Below are 21,079 nucleotides of genomic sequence, written 5' to 3'. Positions count from 1 at the left end.
CCATTCTAATTACATGCAGTGTCTTAAGCCACTGCTGTCATAGACCTGGGCTGACATGCAAGTGCTCTGTTTTGTGCTTTGACTCTCTGATCTTACTTTATTTAAATGGATTTTACTGTTGTTTTGAAACTTACTCATAACCCCACCTGTCTATAGCTGGTGTGTAGTAGTTTAGGAGGCTGAACTATGAACTGGGGAATTCCTCATTTTAAATCTTGCTTCATTAAAGGCCTTTAGGCAAGTGACTTCCTCTCAGCCCCTTCTCCATGCCCACCCCCCTCCAAAATCTGCAGTGTGGGGATTATAATACTGACCAACCTTACAGGCTTGTTACAAAGATTAATGAAAAGCACTTTCAATGCTCTTTAAAACAGTCGTCTTCAACCTTTTCATACCCAGCACCCACCTTTAACCCAAACATGCATTTGGGGACCCATTTCGTCATCTTTTACCAGATATTTGCATGGCAGCAGTGCTCCTGTTGTGACCCACCTCAGATCAATCCATGACCCCACTTGTGGGTCCCGACCCACCAGTTGAAGACCAATGCTCTAAAATGTTATGCAAATTGCTGTTGCTTTTAGTCTTTAATGAACAAAAATAAATAAAAAGAGGCTGCAGTGCAGCCCTTGGGGTAGAATGAATTGTCCATTTGTGTAAAGCTGTATATGAATCTCCTAAATTAAAAGGTTGGATGAGACCTCAGCCCTCATCTAGTCCAACCTCTTGCCAATGCAGGAAACCTACTACTACAAAATCCCTGGCTGGTGGCAACACTCAACCTCTGCTTGAAAACCTTTAACTTTCCAAGACGGTTTTTTCCACTGTTGTACAACTCATGCCATCACAAAGTTCTTCCTAATGTTCAGTCTAAATTCCTTTTCTTGTAATTTGAACCCTTTGGCTCTGGTCCTACCCTGCAGAGCAACATACAATTAATTTGGTCCATCTATCTGACAGCCCTTCAGATATCTGACGATGACTGTTACATCTCTTCTCCAAGTTAAACATACCCATCCACTTTTCCTCAAATGACATGATCTTCCTTGTCACCATCTTTATCACTTTCTTCTGTCTGCGGTCCATTTTGTCCATACCCATCTTAAACTTTGCAGCCCAGAACTGGAAGTATGACCAAAGCAGAATAGAGTCCAATGTCCAATACTTTGGACATTACTCTAGACATTCTACTTCTGGTGACACAACCTAGAATTATATTCTAATCTTTCTACTCAGATGAAAAACTTTATATTAATCCCTGTTTAAGAATCATTTTGTTAATTTTGGGCCAGTTTTTCATCTTGCTGTGATCATCTTGGATCCAGATTCTGTTTCTGAAAGTATTAGTTGCTAAATTGGGTGTTGTCTGCAGAGCTTCATGAGCATCTCCTCCACTTCTTTGTCCAAGTTGATTATAAATACCTTCACTAGATCAAAATCAGCACAAGATTCCTACTATAACTATCTTATAGGTTGAGGGCACACACAAAAAAGCTGTGTAATGGGTTCATAGTCTGGACTCTGCATCTAATTACAAAGGCTTCAGATTTACTAGTGTCAGAATGCAGATGGAGTTGTGTTTTGTGTTTCTCAGCCAGAGAATGCCCAGGTTGCCCTGACTGGGTCTTGAATTAAGAGGAGCCCTGCTCTTAATAAATGAGGCTCTTTAGTCTGCTGCATGTAACCACTGTCTGCAGTCTTCATGATGAATTGGTCAGCTGTGAAAGCACCACAGAAATGGAATCATTTTTTTCTTTTCTTTTTTAGTATGCATGTCTGAAACCTGGTTTTGTGGTCCTTTCACATCAAACCATCTTCAGCTGTTGTGGAATCCTTTTGACTTTGTTTCCAGCTTTGGATCGTTTAACAGAAGAAAATGATCACTTGTTTGGAGGGCTGCGGGCTCTCGTGACAGCTCACAATGCCTTTTGCATGCAGCTGAAGGTTAGAGTTGGGTAGTTGAGTAGATTCCATCATGTTGGAGTCAAACAGTGGCTCATCTTTCCTCTCCCCTACTTAACTCCCTTTGCCCCCATAACTTTTTAAAAAATCTCTGTGTGGGATTCCTACAGATTATTTAAGCATCCAGTTCCTCGCTGTGTTGTTTTGTTCAATTTCTTTTGCATTCTGACCTACATCATTCTTTATTTGCAAAGCTATACTTGCAGGCAGCAGTAATAAATCAATTAATGACTCTGATGAATCATTTAATGGCTGACAAAATAACACTAAAGCCAACAGCTTGGATCTCTGTAGCAGTACCAGAAGACGCTGGTTGACTCAGGGCTGGGAGACGAAACAGCGACTGTTAGCTCAATTAGCACAATTAGTGTGCGATTTAAAGGCTTAGACGGCATCTGCTGGAGTGTACCGAGCCGGTGTGTTGACTGCATGTCTAAGTTTGGAAGCAGAACTCATCCATCCAGATTTTCATCATTTTCTGTGCTGGTTCATTTTAAAAATATAATTAATGAATGTCAGAAACTGCCCCATAATTTACTTTGCATTTACAGCTGAGTAGAAATTCTGAACCTTGTCTCCCATCCTGCAGAAATCTGTCAGACCTCCCACAAATGCAGATGTTAAGTTCTGCCCCAAAGTAATGATGTTTCCCAGAAGTCTTGTAACTCCACCAGGTGCACCAAATGGCTCAAGCAGTTGCAATCGCTGCTGAACATTTTTCGGGGCACAGTGTTTTTAATAATGAGATCATTTATTGGGCACAGTTAACCCTCTTTACAGGAGCTTTGCCTCTCCCCCACCCCCCATTTTAAAAATCATATTCTGTTACAAAAATATTCATATTATATCACAGTTGTATGAATTTTGGGGCCTGACATTTGGCAGACCATGTGGCATGGTAGTACTCAGCCTGTTTAGGCCTTTACTCTAGAGAGAAGTATCCTCAAGGGTCTTGCACTGTCTTCTTATGAGCCAAATTGTTAGAATAATGCCTGGATATCCCTGCTACAGGCATGTTGAGCATTTAGGGTGCAAAGAGAGAAGTCATCAACACAAATTCTCTCCAGCCTGTGAAGTGCAGGATGGCTTGGTGGTGCAAGTTCATTGAGAGAATTGGCAAACAACTTTCAAAGTAACAAGTTCAGTAACATCTCATGCAATCTCATAATGATGAAGCAGCTCAAAAGACTTGCTAAGCTTACTGCAACTGTTTACCTGCTGGTCCCCATCACAACCTGTGATTTGCATACAGTAATACTATAGCCAGACCTGATGTCTACTCCCAGTTAAGAAATTGTTTTATATAAGGAGAGAAAAATGTGTGGAAAGGATACAAGTTGGCTGCTAGTTTACTACCGTTATAAAATATAACATGTATACGGTATAACTCTTCCAACCCATTATTGTGTCACTCTGTTCTTGGCATCACTTCTCTTACATGTGACCCAACTCCCTTCCTTCCAAGCTTTAAACAAGGACTCCACTAGATTGGCAAAGAAAAAGTAATTTATACGTGTTGTACATTGTGCCACCAGGTGCTGCTGTGGAGTCCTGTTTTTCTCTACCTGTTTTCCCTGCTTAAATTTGCAACTCATTTGACTGAAACGTTTCTTTTATGTGTCTAGATCCAGCTCAAAACTTACTGGCTTGAACTTTTTTTCATCCCGTTGCTCTCATCCCTCCGCCTTTGTTCACTACATTCTGCATAATTTATTTAATAAAATACTTACATTGCTATTTCACTTTTCTGACCTCAGATCACTTAACTAGTTAACTTTTTGTTACCTGTTCTCTGTTTCTAGGATTTTCTCTTCCTTGGCCATTTATCACCATTCTCCACCTTTGCAGCCTCTAGTATGAAGGGTGTCAGACAAAAGTCAAGAATTGCCTAATCAGGTTCTTTTTTTATTCTGGCCCTATTTCTAAGGAGTCTTTTCAATCCTGTCCCTCCCATACAGCATCCTGGTTGCTGTGTGAACCTTACGAAGGGAAATTGTCCAGGTGACCAGTGTAATGGAGCATGACTTCCTTCCCTCAAGTTATCTTATGACATTAGTGATAAATAGTTTTTTTCAGAAACATGCCACAATCCCAAATCTTAGTGCAGCACCTACATAGGAATCATCCTCCCAGGATCTATTGCTGGTGTGTTTTAATTTATTTATTAAATTTATATACTGCCTTTTGTCAGAAAACCACAGGGCGGTTTGCAACAGGCAATATATGTCAGTGGATATTATCTGTCCAATACAAAAATTAACACAGTTACATAAATGTGGTTATAATACGTGTGTGTGTGTGTGTGTGTGTGTGTGAGAGAGAGAGAGAGAGAGAGAGAGAGAGAGAGAGAGAGAGAGAGAGATTCTCACAACATAAATTAAAAAGGTAAAGGTACCCCTGCCCGTACGGGCCAGTCTTGACAGATCTGGGGTTGTGCGCCCATCTCACTTAAGAGGCCAGGGGCCAGCGCTGTCCGGAGACACTTCCGGGTCACGTGGCCAGCGTGACATCGCTGCTCTGGCCAGAGCCAGAGCCAGAGCCGCACACGGAAACGCCGTTTACCTTCCCGCTGGTAAGCGGTCCCTATTTATCTACTTGCACCCGGAGGTGCTTTCGAACTGCTAGGTTGGCAGGCGCTGGGACCGAGCAGCGGGAGCGCACCCCGCCGCAGGGATTCGAACCGCCAACCTTTCGATCGGCAAGCCCTAGGCGCTGAGGCTTTAACCCACAGCGCCACCTGCGTCCCTATACAACATAAATTACTACCTACTTATCTCTGGTACAACTGTGAAACAGTGTACATATCTAGCAGCAAAAGCCTGGAAATAAGGGAGGGGAAAATAAGCAGCAAGGTGTCTAAAATACAAAAGCAGCGCACAAGAGCGCTATACAAAAGTAGCTCTTACTCCCCTCCCCCACAGAATATGACAGACACTTCCAGCTTTCACCTGGGAACTTTCAATTTCTCTCCCAGTGGGAGATCCTTCACTTACGCCCTCTGTTGGCCACTTTCAAGTGAGTGTAGTCTTGGCCCTCGGCTACATGCAGGAGTGATAATCCCTTGTGGTGTCTTCCCTTCAAAGTGACTCTCACCGGCATTGGTTGCCTGCAGCATGCCTGGCTTCTCTCTCCTTATCCAGAAAAGCACTCTCAGGGTGGGTAGGATCCAGTTTGTCTGCTTCGATGCAGCCACCGCCGCCAATTAACACTGTCCTGTGCACCCAGTTGCTGGTGAGTTTTATGCAGGAGAGAAGCCTAATCCAGGGTAAATGGATGATTTCTTCAAGTAACACGGAACGGGAAAGTTCAGTGATCTTGTGAAGACCCATCCTTGCCATGTTAGATGTAACACCACCTAATGTGGTTGGTACCCAGTGATACGAGTTTCTCCCTCACTTGCTGCCTTGGCCTTCCTGACACCTTCCATCCAGAGCCCATAGATTTGGAGGTTTGCTCTTGCTCTTGTAGATGAATTGCCATTTGGAGGGTGGGGGTACGGGGGGGGGGCAGAGGGAGGGAGAGAGAATGCCATACTCCAGCCTTCTGAATAATGCATCGGGTTGATGCGATTCTTGCTTTTGCATTCTGTTCAGGACACTGTGGGCCCTTTAATTATTAAGTCCCAACCAAGTGTCCTCACACTGCGTATTGAATTGACATGCGTGTATCTTGGAAAAATAACTCCCACGATTTGATGGGAGGTATGCCTGTGCTAGCAGAAGAGGTTTTCATTGTACCCTGCATTCCAACTGGCAGCTGTGCAGGGCATTCCAGGCCAGCCAGGAAATGTAACAGATGCCTTGCTGCGTCTGCAATATGTCCAAGCCGAGAGGTTGTGCACACCACACAAAGGGACCATGATACCTGCCGGTTCGTTTTCCGTGGCTTGGCTGCATATCCGGGGTGCTTTTCATGCCATTGTAGATGAAGAACATTAACTGTAGATCTATACATTTGACTTCTTCTTCTTTTTCTTTGCCCAGCAGCACGTTGAATACTATATTCTTTGCTAGTTTACACTGGCAAACTTTGCATTATAAATAGCAGTGCTAAATACAGTGTGCAGGATTCTGTCCCCCACCCCCAATGTTTAGATGGTTTGTAGAACTCTAGAGTCTCTGAACTGCATTATTCTAAGCTGTTTTGGGGATCTATTTAACTCTGGGAGGCTCACCAGCAAGGGATTATAGTATGCTGGAAATCTCCTGAAACAATAAAATATTGGCTGGCAGCTTTATTGCGATGCCTGCTGTCTTTGGAAGAGCAGCACTTTGTGTGATAGAGAGCTTTTATTAAAAAAATGTAATTGAGTATACTGCAGTTTGGAGCTGGATCCTGGACATACTTTCATTAAGACCATTCATTCACTTTACAGAGAAGTTACACTATGTTTAGTGGCCTTAGAATAAAATTTCTGCTTGCTCTTTTAAAATGGCCTACAAAGGAATGAGAGATTATGCTTGTTTCCCTGTCTTTCCAACTTTATGATGTAAAAAGAGTGCCTGCTTTATTATTTTACTGTCCCCCTATTGGTTTACAACCTTTTTTCCCTACCCTCCCCTTTTCTTAAAACACATACAAATGTACACACTTGGGATGATAATTTTTCTTGGCCATTAATTTAGTCTAGGAGTTTTTACATGCATCCCTACCCCACCAGAAGATTAGTTCTGCCAGGTGTTTCTGAAATCACCATTGATTTTTAAAACCCTTTCCCTTCTTGATCAGTATTCCTGTACTTTGTGCTTCTGATATTCCACTAGATTATTCACTATCCATTAGCATTCCAAAGCCAGTAATACTTGAATTTATAATAAAGCTTTAAAAAACATATTTTTTCCTCTACTCCATCTCCCATCCCCAGCTGAAAGAACCTCCTCTATACCTGGTAAGGAAGAAGGAAAAAGGTGTACAGGAAATATATAGAAAGTCTTGCAGATTTCCTTTAAATCAAGCTTACAGTTAATGGTTCAAAAGTGTCTTGTGTACAACTTGTCAGCAGATTTGATCAGTGCTTTGGGAGGAAAAATACTTTTGGGGACAGCAGAGATGGTTGTATTGGATTAGTATAGAAAGTGTATATGGACTCAGCTACACAGCTGCAAATAAAACGTTTTAAGTGTGTTGTAAAGTGCAGTATACAAATGTGGCACTAGATGGCGACAGTGAGTTATGACAAATTCAATGTGTTTTTAAAAACTTTTTTTAAAAAGCATTTTCACAACATTTTTAATGTGTATGTAGATTCCTCCTATCTTAGTATGGTGATTAGAATTTTACTATTTGTAATACAAGGGCACCTATTCGGATCCCATTGTGCCACAATAAAGGCATTCCTTCTTTTCCTAGTAGCTTTTGGTGTGGAACTGAAAATGGAAAGGACAAACTTTTCTGACACTTTGCTGCTACTCCATCCTGGCAGGATGAGGCAAAGGAGCTGCAAATGACCCTATTGAAAGGTTTTTTTGTTTTAAGATTTTAAATAATGGATTTTTAAAAACAAATTTAAAAACACAAGAAAAAATGAATAACGACACAGTTGGAGAGATGAACCTGGACAAGCAAAAACGAGGATTCAATATTTCAAATAGTGCATAATTATTTGGTAAATATTAGTCAAGCTAAATTCAGGAGTGACCTCCATGCATTTGTTATACATGGATACCAGGGGTCAATACTACTGATTTAAACCATTCTTGGAAAATCTTACTTGGTGTGCCAGTTTGCCCAAGATGAGATGTTCCCATATCTTTCTGTACCAAAATTTAACAGTGAGTAGTTTTTGACTTTTGCAGTATATAGCTATTTCTACTTTGGCAACTGTCAAAAGGTGATGCGTAGTTGATTGCGTACTGCTTCTGCTTGGGTCCCTGGGAGGATATCCTATAATGTTTCTCCAGGGTCCTATGATTTTCCAGCAAAGGTGTCTGCAACACCAAACACGTTTTATCCAAAAATCTAAACAGCCAAACATGACCACCATGTATTTGTGGTTTGTCATAGCTCAGCCAGCATTAGTTAGATATTAAACTGAAATGTTTGCACTACCTGGACAGGACTTTCAGTATACAAACACATAAATGGTAAATGTGTGCACTTTAATGAATGTCAAATGTTATTTTTATTGACAAAAATACTGCACCTGTTGGACCTGGAATAACCTATACCAATACACCTTGAATCCCAGAATTTTGGGCATAAGTTGTTGAAGAGAAAGAAAATGGCTATGCTTAATTATGTCTATAAAGCAGAATATGTCTCTTTCTAAGGAATAAAGACCTTCTGTCAATTACTTAGGGTGGTCAACAAATGCTGTAAGGAGAGGCTTTCTTCCAGACAAATGTGTCGAGTGTGTAAGAATTACTGATGTGGTACACATGTATAAGGACCATAGTAAAAAATGGAATCCCATACATTTTAATGCTTTTTGCATTCAGCCTTTCCATTTCTCCTACCCAGTGGAAGTCTGAACCATGTGATATATTGGAACTTTGGATCTCCTCCTGAGCTAAATTATTTTTCCTCTTGTGTGTATGTAAAAATCTCCCCCCACCCTAGTACAGAGACAGACAGACAGACAGACAGACACAGACAGATACAGATATGGCCGATTAATTTCTGCCTGAAAGTCAGTAATGGTGCATTTTGAGGGAAGGATTCTTTATCCTCCTTTAGAGCAAAAAACTGGCAAACACCCAAGTTTGCACAATCATGGTTTAGCATATGAAGCTGAGCTGCAGCTGCCTGAGGAGGACGGGGAGTGCACAAGCCTGTGGCTCACTGTTGCTTTTCCTCATAATGCTAAACCATTGTTTAATGCTTTGTGCAAGCACAAGAGTCGTGAGCTAGTTAAGGGTGCACAAATATGTGGTGTTTTTAACTCCATAGATTAAAAGCTGAAGCTGATTGGTGGCTTAGAAATGGCAAATAGGTTCTTATTTCCATAGTTATGCTGCTGTTGATTATGTAAAAACTACATTCTGTGCCTTCAACTACACTAGCTTTCGTTTCATGCCTTTTCCTTTATGCCTCAAATATCGTCTTGCTACTTGGCATCCTTTTCACTTTCAAAAATAGAAAGCGAAAGAGTCAGTGCTAACAGTTGTGCTGACCATATACACAATACGGGCGATGGGTGATGATTCATCTTTGGTATAGACTTCGCTTTGTTTAGTAAAAGTGTGGGGGGGGGACAAGCAAAACCAAACTTTTGCCATTGCATTTGCTTCAACTAGGAAGCTGCTAGGTTTGTTCTGTACAAAATTACTTGGTTCGGTTAGTATAATTCCAGATATGATTAAGAAATTATATTGGGGTCTATTAATGGGCAAGCCTTTCCCCCCAAATCCCATATAAACCTCATAAAATAGTGCCAAAGATCAAATGAGGACAATCTGGGGAATTGAAGTAAAGGTCAGAATTTGTGGGAGGAGAAGGAAACTTGAGTGCCAGAGTGTGGTGAAGTGGCTAGAATGTTGGCTTTGGATGTGGGAAACTCGGATTCATATTCCCTGCTCAGCTATGAAGCTTTCTGGGTGGCCTTGGGCATACCTCAGAACCTACCTTGTAGGTTCAGCCTGCTCTGTGCTGCTTTGGGAGGAAGGAAGAGGTACGAAGTTAACAATTAGATGGCACCCATAGCTTGACACTGGAGAGACCACCATAAAGTACTGGTCCCACATAATATGGGATATAGTTTTACTGGAAAAATGGACTTGCAAACTAAGTGTTTTGAAAGGCCAGAATAAGATAGATAAATTTATTTCTGTTTGGTATGATTTTGTGGTTTATACAAATATTAAATAACATGGGCAGTGCCCATTGCCAGCGTACAAATGGATCTGGTTGATTTAAACCTTATTTATTCTCTCCCCCCAATATTATTATCATTGCGAATATTTATTAACAGTTTGATTTTATATATTGATCACCTGCCAATATACATATCTGGAAAACAATTTATGTTATTTTGATTTGTATTTATTCTAAATCTGGTTTGTTTATTTTTAAAATTGTGCTTCTGAATGGGAATACTTGCTGTTTGCATTGTTAAACTGTACAATGAAAGCATATCTTAAATCTCCAATAAAAATTAATTAATAAAAACCCAACACATAACACTTTTTTTTTTTTTTTGCTTTGCTTGAAATATTCACTACAAAATCTCATGTTTTATGAAGCAGAAATGAACATTTCCAGCTTCTGATACATTTAGATGAGATTGCGAATTGTGGTGGTTAGTATATTTTTCCAGAGCAGGAAATGTCTGCAGGGGCTTTTACTCACATTTGCTTGAACATGAGCACATGAGAACATCAGCACAGGAGAGGCTAGGAACTGAGTAGACAGGACCGCCCACACTGGGACAGTGCGGATGGGACTTTCATATGTGCCCCAGTCCACAGATACACGTTCACATGTTCAAGCAGACGTCTAGACACTTCTCATGATGTTGGCAACTGGCATTTATATTCATGAAGTTATTTAATTATAACAAGAACGAGTGGGGTGGCTGATAACTCATTATTTATTGGATGAATAACCATGTCTTACACTGAATAAGACCCCAGATGTTGTAACAGAGGCATCAGATTGTGCTTGTGCACACCCATAGCTGGGCCTTCGCTCAAAACATAGGAGTTTGCCATCTCCTTTGACTGTGGGGTATGCCTTGGGAATTTCAGTATGGTGGCTTAGCTTTGAAACCTGCTGCAGTTACTGCCATTAACAGTGCCTTAAAAGTGTTTTTTTGCACAAGTTTGCTTGATGACGGAACCAGACTCCCAATTGCACATTAATCTGAATGGCAGCCATTGGCATTCTATTAGTCTTAATGGCACATTCTTACAATGCGAAGTGTTTGATTTCCTTTGGGTAAGCTTGATGATGATGGTATTGGTTATTGGTTATGTGCTAATTGATGGAGCCGTGAGATGTGTGTTGACTTCCTTTTCAGCTGACCTGAAATCAGGGCTATTTATCTATACGTATTTTTTTTGTTTTGTTTTGTACAGAGTGCAGCTGCAGCACCAAGTCCAGTACTTGGAAACATTCCTCCAAATGATGGAATGCCAGGGGGACCCATTCCTCCAGGTTTCTTTCAGGTAAGAATTGGCTCTCCTGACTTTTGTTGCTGTTTGCTGCATGCATGAGCATGAGTGGATTCTTAAGTAGTTTACAGATGCATCATAGTCTCAGAGACACTTTTTAAACAAAACTGCCAGAAGTACCCAATTAGCTGTAATATTCTGCTTGGTTTCCCTTAACCTTTGTTTTTGCAGTTTGTATGTGTTAGCTTTCTCTGGTCTGGAAAGCAAGATTCATTTTGTGTTTTGTTTTTTTACAATTCAGTATTTTCCAAATCTTCTTTAAAAAAAATTATTTATTTGTTGGTCATGGTCATGACAAGCTTGTGTGTAATTCAAAACATTCAGGATTTGGATTCTTCTTCTTTTCCTTCTGGTTAACCACTTGATTTTTTCCAACTGCCATCACTGAAATCTTTTAACAAAACCAGCTTAAGCTCTCGCCACAGGCAGAAACCCATCCAGCCTGTCATGGCAATGAGAGAGAAAGCCAGTATCTCAATATCTGCCTGTTGGAGTTGAGTTCATTTCCCCTTGAAATTTCCCTTCTTTTAGCAAAGTTTACCTTTAGCCTTATGTGATTTCCAAGTAATAGTTTTGTGAGCAACACGTAAGGTGAAGGACATTTATGGTTGAAACAAGGGAACTGGGTTTAACGGTGGTTTTCAAGCAATCAGGGTTTTTAACAGGTTTTTAATTCTTCAAAATGCCTCCTCTCTGTGTTATGTTATGGCTGGGCTAATTGTGCTTCCTTCAAGGGCCATGTTGGATACATTGGGAGCTGCAGGATGCAGTTAATATAAGCCACACATTGATGGTGGTGGTGGTGGTTTTGTGTTGTTTTGTTGTTACACATAGGCACAGGATTTCCAGCACTTACATGATCTAAGTTTGCAACTGCTAATCCCCAATATTTGTAAACTTCTGGCAACTCATTAAAAATATTTTTAAAGCAATAGAATTCATAAGATCTAATAAGTAGCAAGTTTAGTTTGTTGCCATTTTATTTCTTGTAACCTGGTATATTGTGACTAGTATGTATTACATTTTAATCTCTGTAACCATCAAGGATAGCTACTTTCTTAAATTCATGAACACTGGGATACCTCATCCTAATGAGTGGCAATGGTCAATTAAAAAGGGACACGTGAATATTAAGCCATAGGTTTAATTGATTACCAGTGTCATTGGTAGTTATGTTCATTTTAGTATTTCAGAGCTATATATCAGCAAGAATCTTTTCTAAAAAGTTATGAATATTGGTTGTAGTCTGGAAGTATGTTTTACCTTATTTGAGTTACTGGCTGTGTGCAAGAAAAAAAGTATTGAGCGATGAATATTTTTATCAAAGTTATATGGTCTGGATTACGATGCTAAAACTACTAATTCTGTGGATGGGGCTTGTTAGCCTGCTGTATTAATTTTTTTAAAAAATGAATAATATATTTGTAGGACATGTGTGTACTTGGAAAAAGAGAATCTCTTGGTTCTGAGATACTAAAAGAGGCTTAAGCGAGTTTTTTATATTGGTGGAAATAAGTGAAAGAAGATGTGAGAAGGGAACATCTGCCAGCAATTCAAGTTTCGTATGCCTTGGGTACAACATACGTAGATTTTTATTTCAGTCTGTTTGATAGAAAGAATCCTCTTTTGTCAATGTTTTTCAGAGGATTTTTGTTTGTTTGGGGGCAAGTATTCCAAACTTAACAGTTCAACAAGCTGACACTGTGCTGAACCTTTAAGCAGTAAATCAATTAGATGGTACAGTACTGGCCATTTTGATTTGGGATATATATAAATTCACTAAAGGTATTTATAATCTGCCCCTTTGTCTGAATGTGCTGGGGCAGAGATACATAGTACAAATAAAAAAAATCAGCAATAAGATTTAGAAAGTATAAAATGAAATTCAGAGTTCAACCAGACACACTTTTGAGCCTGCTTTCATCTGTGCAGAGATGATGACATGATTTCAGCACCGTGGAAGTCCTCTGCAGACACACAGAAGCCCATGGGCACCACGTTGGGGACCCTGTATTAACCTATAGTTAAAGTAAACTATAGTTTAATGTAAATGAGCAGTGTGCTGGTACATGCTGCTGAGATCACAGGTGCTTAATTCCTCCTTCTCCTCCTCTGCTGCTGCTGCTGTGCTGACCCAAAATGTGACTCATTGTGAACCCAGACTTGTGAATTGTTTCTCTCCAAACAAACATACAGGAAGTGATAAGCCAAGAGCAAACCTTGGTTTAACATGACATGCACACCAGCCAATGTGGTCCTTTCCAGGTTACTAAGGATATTGCTTGAACTTCTGTATTTGTAACTAAGGCAGGACAAAAGAGCAACTGCTCAGCTGACAATGCCTGCTCTTGTGTCTGGCCTGAGGTCAAGCGGGTCTGCAGACCAGTGACGGAGAATACAGCTAGAACCATCTATGTTTCCCTTTGCAGTTTCTTTGCGGGGGGGGTGGGGATCACAAAGAAAACCCATTTTTTAAATAAAAGGAAGTCAGAAGCTGCACCCTTTGGCTTCAAAACATTTGCAAATCAAAATGCCCAAGAGACAGAAATATAACAAACAATTCAACTTTTTATCAGCTTTTGTTTAGTTTTCCAAATTCACAAACGGAGGGTTTCAGTATATGACGGAGCCTCCCCAGCCCTGGAGTGTTGGTAGTGAAGGCTGCTTCTCTCCTTTCTTTTTGACCCCAGCTAGAAAAGGCAGGTGAACGCAGTGGGACGCAGGTGGCGCTGTGGGTTAAAGCCTCAGCGCCTAGGGCTTGCCGATCGAAAGGTCAGCGGTTCGAATCCCTGCGGCGGGGTGCGCTCCCGCTGCTCGGTCCCAGCGCCTGCCAACCTAGCAGTTCGAAAGCACCTCCGGGTGCAAGTAGATAAATAGGGACCGCTTACCAGCGGGAAGGTAAACGGCGTTTCCGTGTGCGGCTCTGGCTCGCCAGAGCAGCGATGTCACGCTAGCCACGTGACCCGGAAGTGTCTCCGGACAGCGCTGGCCCCTGGCCTCTTAAGTGAGATGGGCGCACAACCCCAGAGTCTGTCAAGACTGGCCCGTACGGGCAGGGGTACCTTTACCTTTACCTTTAGAAAAGGCAGGTGAACGGGCTGGTAGTGAAGGAGAAGGGAGTGTAACAGCCACCAAGTACTGGCCACTTTCTTGCCCCCCTCCCCATTTCCCCAGAAGAACAGGGCAGGCTGCTAGATGGCCAACTGCTCCGCTTCCTCCCTGCAATAGCGGTCACTTCAGGGTTTTGTCAGCCATCAGCCGTGGACTGCTTGCCAGCCCATAGGCGCTAGCAAATGCCCCACAGTGCCAGCTGCTGGTACTGGGCCTTCCTTAGCAACCAGTCCGCACCTCCTCCAGAAATAAGGCAGGCTTTGCAGCAGTTAAAAGATGGGCATGTGTTGTCTTTTACATTATGGTGTAAGATGCACTGAAGGGTCCAGACTCTTATCTAGTTGCCTAACCCTGCTCTGGAGAGAGTGGCGAGGATTGGAAAATGAGAGTCTATATGTGCTTTGAGTTTTCTAGCAGTGCTCAGTTACCTTATGTGTTCTTTCAGGCTCTTTGTGTACGGTTACTGCTGTACACTTGGTGGCCGTGTATTTTCCTGCTGATTTTTGAACTCTGTGTGTAGCATTTTGAAAAATCTCTCTGATGAAATGGAAAGTTGAACATAAATCAATGTCTGTTGCTGTTTTAGCTATGCATCAGCAGTTAGTGAGGGATGCACCATAACAAAGCACTATCAAGTTTGTGTTCCTACACTGCCCCCTAATGCATTGAGACCTTGGGAGCCAGCCGATGATGGTGTTCCTCAGCACTTTTGCATTTTATTGAGCTTTGACTTTCTGCATTTTCCCATGCTATCTAGCTACATTTGTTTACTAGTTTATAATCCTGTTGGTAAAGCAGAAACGAAATTAATGTGGGGGGAAAGGTAAGATTAAGAGCTGAATTGCATAAGCCTGATCCCCTACATGAATACAGATCACGCCCCTGCCGGAAATGACATTCAGGGAGGTACATGCAGTTACACATGATGTGGGCACAGTTGTTAGTCACCCTGGGAACCTGCCAGAAATTGGTGCTTCCTGCCACGTGTATACACACTGAAATGGAACAAGTGTGTATCATACCTGAATGAAATTCACATGATTTCTTCTATGGAAATGATATTCAGCTTGGACATTAATTCTAAGTGTGTGTTCTTGCTTGTAACTTTCAAGCGGCCCGTCTTTAGAAATCAAGTTTCACATAGGTTGTTTTCTGGTGACTGGCTTGATCTAGTTTAAGGAACTGATGTGCAGAGAATAATTTTGTTTGGGGGCTGTAAACACTGTATGATTATTTCAATTTTGTTTCTGCTACTTTAGCCTTTTGGGGTCTGATGGACTCACCTCACCATAGAATGAAATGCCAGTCCTTGCTATTTAACACTTGAAAATTTGTTGCAGTATCTTAACAGGAGAGAAACAAGAAAACGCAGCTGAAATTGAAAATATTGTTGGGCTATACGCTTCCAGCCTCTCCTATGTAAACACTCTTGGAAGTGCTGTTGACAAACACATCTTCACCATTTTCATTTGGCAGGATTTCCTTTCTTACCACAGTGGCTGTAGATAATTCCCTGCTTAACAATTCTGACTTGAAGGAGGGATGGGCTGGCTGTTTTCCCAAACTTACAATGGAACACAAAAGCCTTCCATTCTAGGCTTTGGGGTCTTTCAGACCCAGTGGGGGGGGGGAGTCCTCTTTATTTACCAAGATGTCACACATTCGCACCAGTTTTTAAATCTTTCCTTGGGAGTTGCCACAAAGGGTGTTCAGCAGCCTTGCAAATAAATTCTCAGGTGATATCCCAGAATGTAGCAGGGTCACAAAAGGGGGGGGGGACAGGACTGTTGTAGTACTTTGGTTCACTTATTCATGGCTGCTTAGAATACTGAAAATGGTGGGGAGCAGGGACAGCCCTTTGGTATTATGAGGGGTGTCGCCGTTGCCTTTACTTGCATGTTTTCATGAGCTACTACTATGGAGATTCTCCATGCATTTAGGAGTGAACCTCAGAAGGTTGTGGCTGCCTGCATGAAGTGTCGCCATACAGATGCAGTTTTTTAATTAGCCCTGGCTTACTTGGATTGCTGCTGACAACAAATGTTGAATTAGAGCCCAATCGGAGACATCTGCACAGCATTGGGAGTTAGGAAAACCACCCCTCTGGCCTGAAAGCAGGTTGCTCTGGGAAGGCAGTGTGGCTTGAAATATGAGCCTTTTTGATTATTGGCTTTGGAAGCATCGCTTTCTGAGGTTTCAGAACACTTCTAATGGGTGTTTTGTGAGGAGGCGATGGATGTGAACACTACTTTGGAGTCATTAAACCATTTCTTATGAAATAAGCTGTATGTTTAGCAGTACCTGAATAAAACCAGTCAGCTAATGTGAATCAGTAGACATCATGACATTGTTTATTCATAATAGTAGTTACCATGTTTTTTCTCAATCTGCCACATAAAATAATAATAATAATGCTTATCATCAATGGCATGTGCTTCACATGCAGAAAGTCCCAAGTTGAAACCTCAGCATCTTCAGGTACGGCCGGGAATGTTGACCACCTGAAATTCAGGTGCACTGCTGCCACTCAGTGTAGTAGGCAGTAGTGACCAAATGCACCAATGGCCTGACAGTGTAAAACAGGTTTCTTTGTTTGAATGCTGGGCCCTTACAATAACATATCAGGATATTGTATAAACTTGTACTATTTAAGTAAAATTAATACAGTTGAGATAGACAGACAGACAGACAGACAGACAGATATGGATACACACACACACACACACACACACACACACACTCACTCACACTCCATAACTTTAGATGCTTATTATTGCAAGACTCCTTTAAACATGTGTATTGACTTTCAAGTGGCTTCTAAAAAAATAAATAAACAATTTACCTAGATTAAAATGTTTTCCCATCGTTAATCAGCTGCAGAAGTATTTTCCACCTTCAACCTAATTCCTGTTTATAGGGAAATGTGAAATTATAAATCTTTCCGGTGTCCTCTTGACAATGCACTTGCTTCTGAATAGAATAGCTTCTAAAGTCAAGTCCCAGTTGTGCTTAAGAAATCCAGCAGAAGGGATCTGCTTGGGGCTCACACATACCACTTTCAGCAGGTGATCTGCTAGTAAAATAGTTTCATACAAGCACCTGTTCTAACCCAGCTTCTTGCTACCTTTGAAGTACCCTTCTCAATCTATCTGTTCTTGGGTTTTTTCAAAGTGCCCTTTCTGTGCCTTTTTCTATAATAACACTTAGGAATACTGTGCATTTCAAAATACTGCTCATTTCATTTCCTTAGCTTAATCATCTTTACAGCACCCTGTAAAAAAAGGTAAAGGTAAAGGACCCCTGACAGTTAAGTCCAGTCACAGACGACTCTGGGGTTGTGGTGCTCATCTCTCTTTACAGGCTGAGGGAGCCGGCGTTTGTCCGCAGACAGTTTTTCCGGGTCATGTGACTAGCATGACTAAGCCGCTTCTGGCGCAACAGAACACCGAAACCAAAGCAGCACACCAAAATGCTATTTACCTTCCCGCTGGGGTGGTTCCTATTTATCTACTTGCACTTTGACGTGCTTTCGAACTGCTAGGTTGGCAGGAGCTGGGACCAAACAACGGGAGCTCACCCCATCGTGGGGATTTGAACCGCCGACCTTCTGATCGGCAAGCCCAAGAGGCTCAGTGTAAACCACAGCGCCACCCATGTCCTCAGCAGCCTGTATGGAAGGGCAATAAATACTATGAATGAAAAGGTTGGTGGTTATGCTTTGTGTTCATTCATCTTCTAGGACAGCGTGCTGTAGCAAGACCCCTGATTTCCTATCCTGTCATGTGACTGTTATTTTGAAAGTTAGCTTTATTAAATAAAAGTTTGTCTGCCACCTTGAAAGATGTTTGTGACAAGGTGCCTGAGACTTGCAAAGCTTCTCATTATCTCCTAGATTCTTAAAGTGAGCAGATGGAGGCAAAATAACTCCCGACGCCATTACTTTGTATCACCTTCTTTCCTCCAAAATTAGGAATCTTCACTAGACAGCCTGAGGTGGAAAAACAACTTTGCTCCGAGAAGGAGAACAAAGTCATGAGGTCCCAACAAGAAATTGTAATGATTCAGTCCTGTCATTTGTTGGCTTGCCTGTTGAAGATTTAGATGCAACTCATCAATTGGTTTCCCAAACTTTTAAAGCGGAATGTTGATTTTGTTAAGAGCTTTTCTTCTTGATCTAGAGCAGACTTCCCCAACCTCGTGCCCGTCAGGGATTTTGGACTACCAACTCCCATCAGTTGCAGTCAGCATGGCAAATGGTTAGAGATTATAGGAGTTGTAGTGAAAAATATCTTGAGGGCACCGGGTTGAGAAGGCTGGTCTAGTTCCATGGCACAAAGTCTGGTGTCATTCCGAATATCTACTGTGGACACCCCACACTCAGCCAACAGATAGTCCTGTCCCATCATTTTGGTATCACTGTGTTGGTCTGAGCTAAAGGAAACACCATGCAGGTAGAATATCTTGAGTTCTTAAGAATAAGGTTGTAATTGATTCAAGTAAGCAAAATTTATGCTTTTTAGCAGCAGAGCAACCTTATTTTATAGAATCCCTCTCCCAGCATGGACAACCTTGTAGCTTTGATCAACATGTTGGGATTTCCCTTATTCTTATGGGTATCTATTATTAGCTGAGTGGTAATTAAGGTATGATCAGCTGAATTCCATTAATGCCTTCTGTTTGCTGCTGGTTCCTCTTTAAGATCTAAACCTGGAGGCAGAGGCACGACAAACCACAGACTTCTATATTTTCCTTCTTAGTTGCCTGTCATTTTAGGACTCTAAAATGTGTTTGCATTCCTGGTGTCGTGTATGTGGTTTGAGAGCAAAACATTAATCCTTGGGAAAGCAAGGGCCTGGTGCTTTTTAATATTCATCTCACCTACTGCTAATGTTGTCATGATTAACTGTGGAGTTCTTAAGTAGGGGGGAGATGATGCTATCTTCTGGTATAGAAAATACCTCTTTAATCTTAGTTGTGTTTCCTACTAAAGTACAGAAGTCTCTTGAATGCAACCCTGTATGCTTTTATGAAGGATTCTAGAATTTCTCCAATAAAGTATTAGTAGTATAATTTTCCATTAGCATCTGAAAATTACATCAGATTAAAATTTGAATGCATTTTCTCCTTCTGGAATGTGTAGCACACAACAACAACAACAACAAATAATAATGGAGCATATTCCTCTTGCAAAGTTTATGTTGTTAATTCCTCATTGGGCCCATGCAACGGGGTGAGGATTGCTGCATGTTGGTGTTCTCACAATCTTCTTCGGCTGTGCTTGAAAAATTATGGAAAGCCCACCATTTCCCCCTAAAACATGATCTATTGTGGCAAAATTGCACCTGAAATATATAAATGTAGCCACATGTGTGATTGTGACCTGTATATTCACTTTCCCGATAATGGCAACTATTTTTAATAGCTTTGTGTTGAGCTGCATAATAGGGGGGAAACTTTAATTTAGTTAAGTGACAATAACAAATAATACACAGATCTATGGTATTTGTTAAAGGGATGCTCATGTGTTTTTCTTTATATCCCCTCTAATTAAGGTTACTAAAACCATCCAGGTTGAAAGAAAAAAAATCTAGAAAAAATATTAGTAGCTAAATGATATATGACCAAATAACACTTGGGTGTGGGGGGGTGTTAAAAAATAAATGTAATCCAAACTCCTCCCTTTGGTGGCTATGCCACTACTGAGTATCTTAGCACTAATGGTATTAGACATATGCATTGCCAGATCCTCATTAGATTAACCATTTCCTATCAGTATTATTCCTTGAAGAAAATAAAATGCTATTGTTTCCCTGTTTAGCTATTTGGCTACACTATGGTCACACACACCAGAGCAGCTGAGAAGAAGGTACATATGGCAGGGCTGGAATTCAGTTATTTTTCAGAAAGATGCAGCCATTTTGCCATGAGCACCAAACATTTGAAATCAAAAGAATATGAAATGTGGAGCTATTTAAAATATGGCGAATTGGTCACTTGCGTTCAGAGTGCAAACCGCTTTCCCTTTTATTTGGAGATAACCTCCAATAACACATTGTTAACACATTGTTGACCTAAGAATATCATTGGGTTGTACAGTTGGACGCCATTGTGATCAGTGTTACCCAGTGGATTCTGTCACAAATCTCTGTGGCTCCTGCTTTCCGCACAATTATTATGGTAGTGTGGCTGGATTTCACACTTTGTGAAATGATAGAATCATACAATAGAATTGTAGAGTTGGAAGTTGACCCAGAGGGTCATCTAGTCCAGCCCCCTGCAATACAAGTATCTCAACTTGCTAAGCTTGATAAATTATTTGAAAATAGAAAGCAACAAAAGAAATAATGAAGTCAAAGCTATTTTCATAGCGAGGTAAACATAAAGCTTGGCTTAAAGCAATATATACTCCGGATTGTATTCAAAACTTTGGGTGGTGCTGGGATATTCCTCTTATTTTATTTTAAATTTTAGGATTACCTCCTCACCCACTTGCTTCTCAGCACAGCTCCTATAGTGGCTTTCAAAAGAAATAAAACATGAATTAAAAGCACATAAAATTCATAAAAACACTGCAACAGTAAAAACTTAATGAAAATAAGCAGCAGAGAGTAATAAAACCATTTCTGGTTCAAGAACAACCTAATCAGGAGGGAAAGGCCTGCTTTTGGTTTCTCCAGTTAACAAAAAAGTGCAACAATCTACTCTTGATTCTTCCTTGTTGGCCTAAATATAATCCAGTTTCTTCTAAATTGCCTGATTGTAGTGTTGTTTTGCTGTGTTACAATTTTATTTTGTGTAATTTTACTAGTCAACAAATTATTTTACTTTCTTTAACTAATTAAACTAATTTTCCTTCATCTGTTATTCTTCTTGATCTTCCTCCTCCGTTGCTATTC

The 21,079-nt window shown here is 40.9% G+C and overlaps 2 protein-coding genes across 6 annotated transcripts in view; both read left to right on the top strand.

Moving 5' to 3' along the window:
• Window positions 1–21,079, top strand: part of CYB5RL (cytochrome b5 reductase like) — a 93,494-nt gene that overhangs the window by 2,042 nt on the left and 70,373 nt on the right. The window lies entirely within an intron of this gene.
• The window catches only part of SSBP3 (single stranded DNA binding protein 3), a 171,820-nt gene that overhangs the window by 111,763 nt on the left and 38,978 nt on the right, over window positions 1–21,079 (top strand). For all 5 annotated transcript variants that reach the window (XM_079980759.1, XM_079980761.1, XM_079980762.1 and 2 more), the window contains exon 5: window positions 10,977–11,066. In XM_079980759.1, coding sequence (XP_079836885.1) covers window positions 10,977–11,066 — 90 coding nt within the window. The remainder of the gene's footprint in view (window positions 1–10,976; window positions 11,067–21,079) is intronic.

Source organism: Podarcis cretensis, assembly GCF_951804945.1.
Source record: "Podarcis cretensis genome assembly, chromosome: 6".
Taxonomy (NCBI): domain Eukaryota; kingdom Metazoa; phylum Chordata; class Lepidosauria; order Squamata; family Lacertidae; genus Podarcis; species Podarcis cretensis.
The sequence above is the reverse complement of the archived record's forward strand: the minus strand, read 5'-3'. Positions and strand labels throughout refer to the sequence as shown.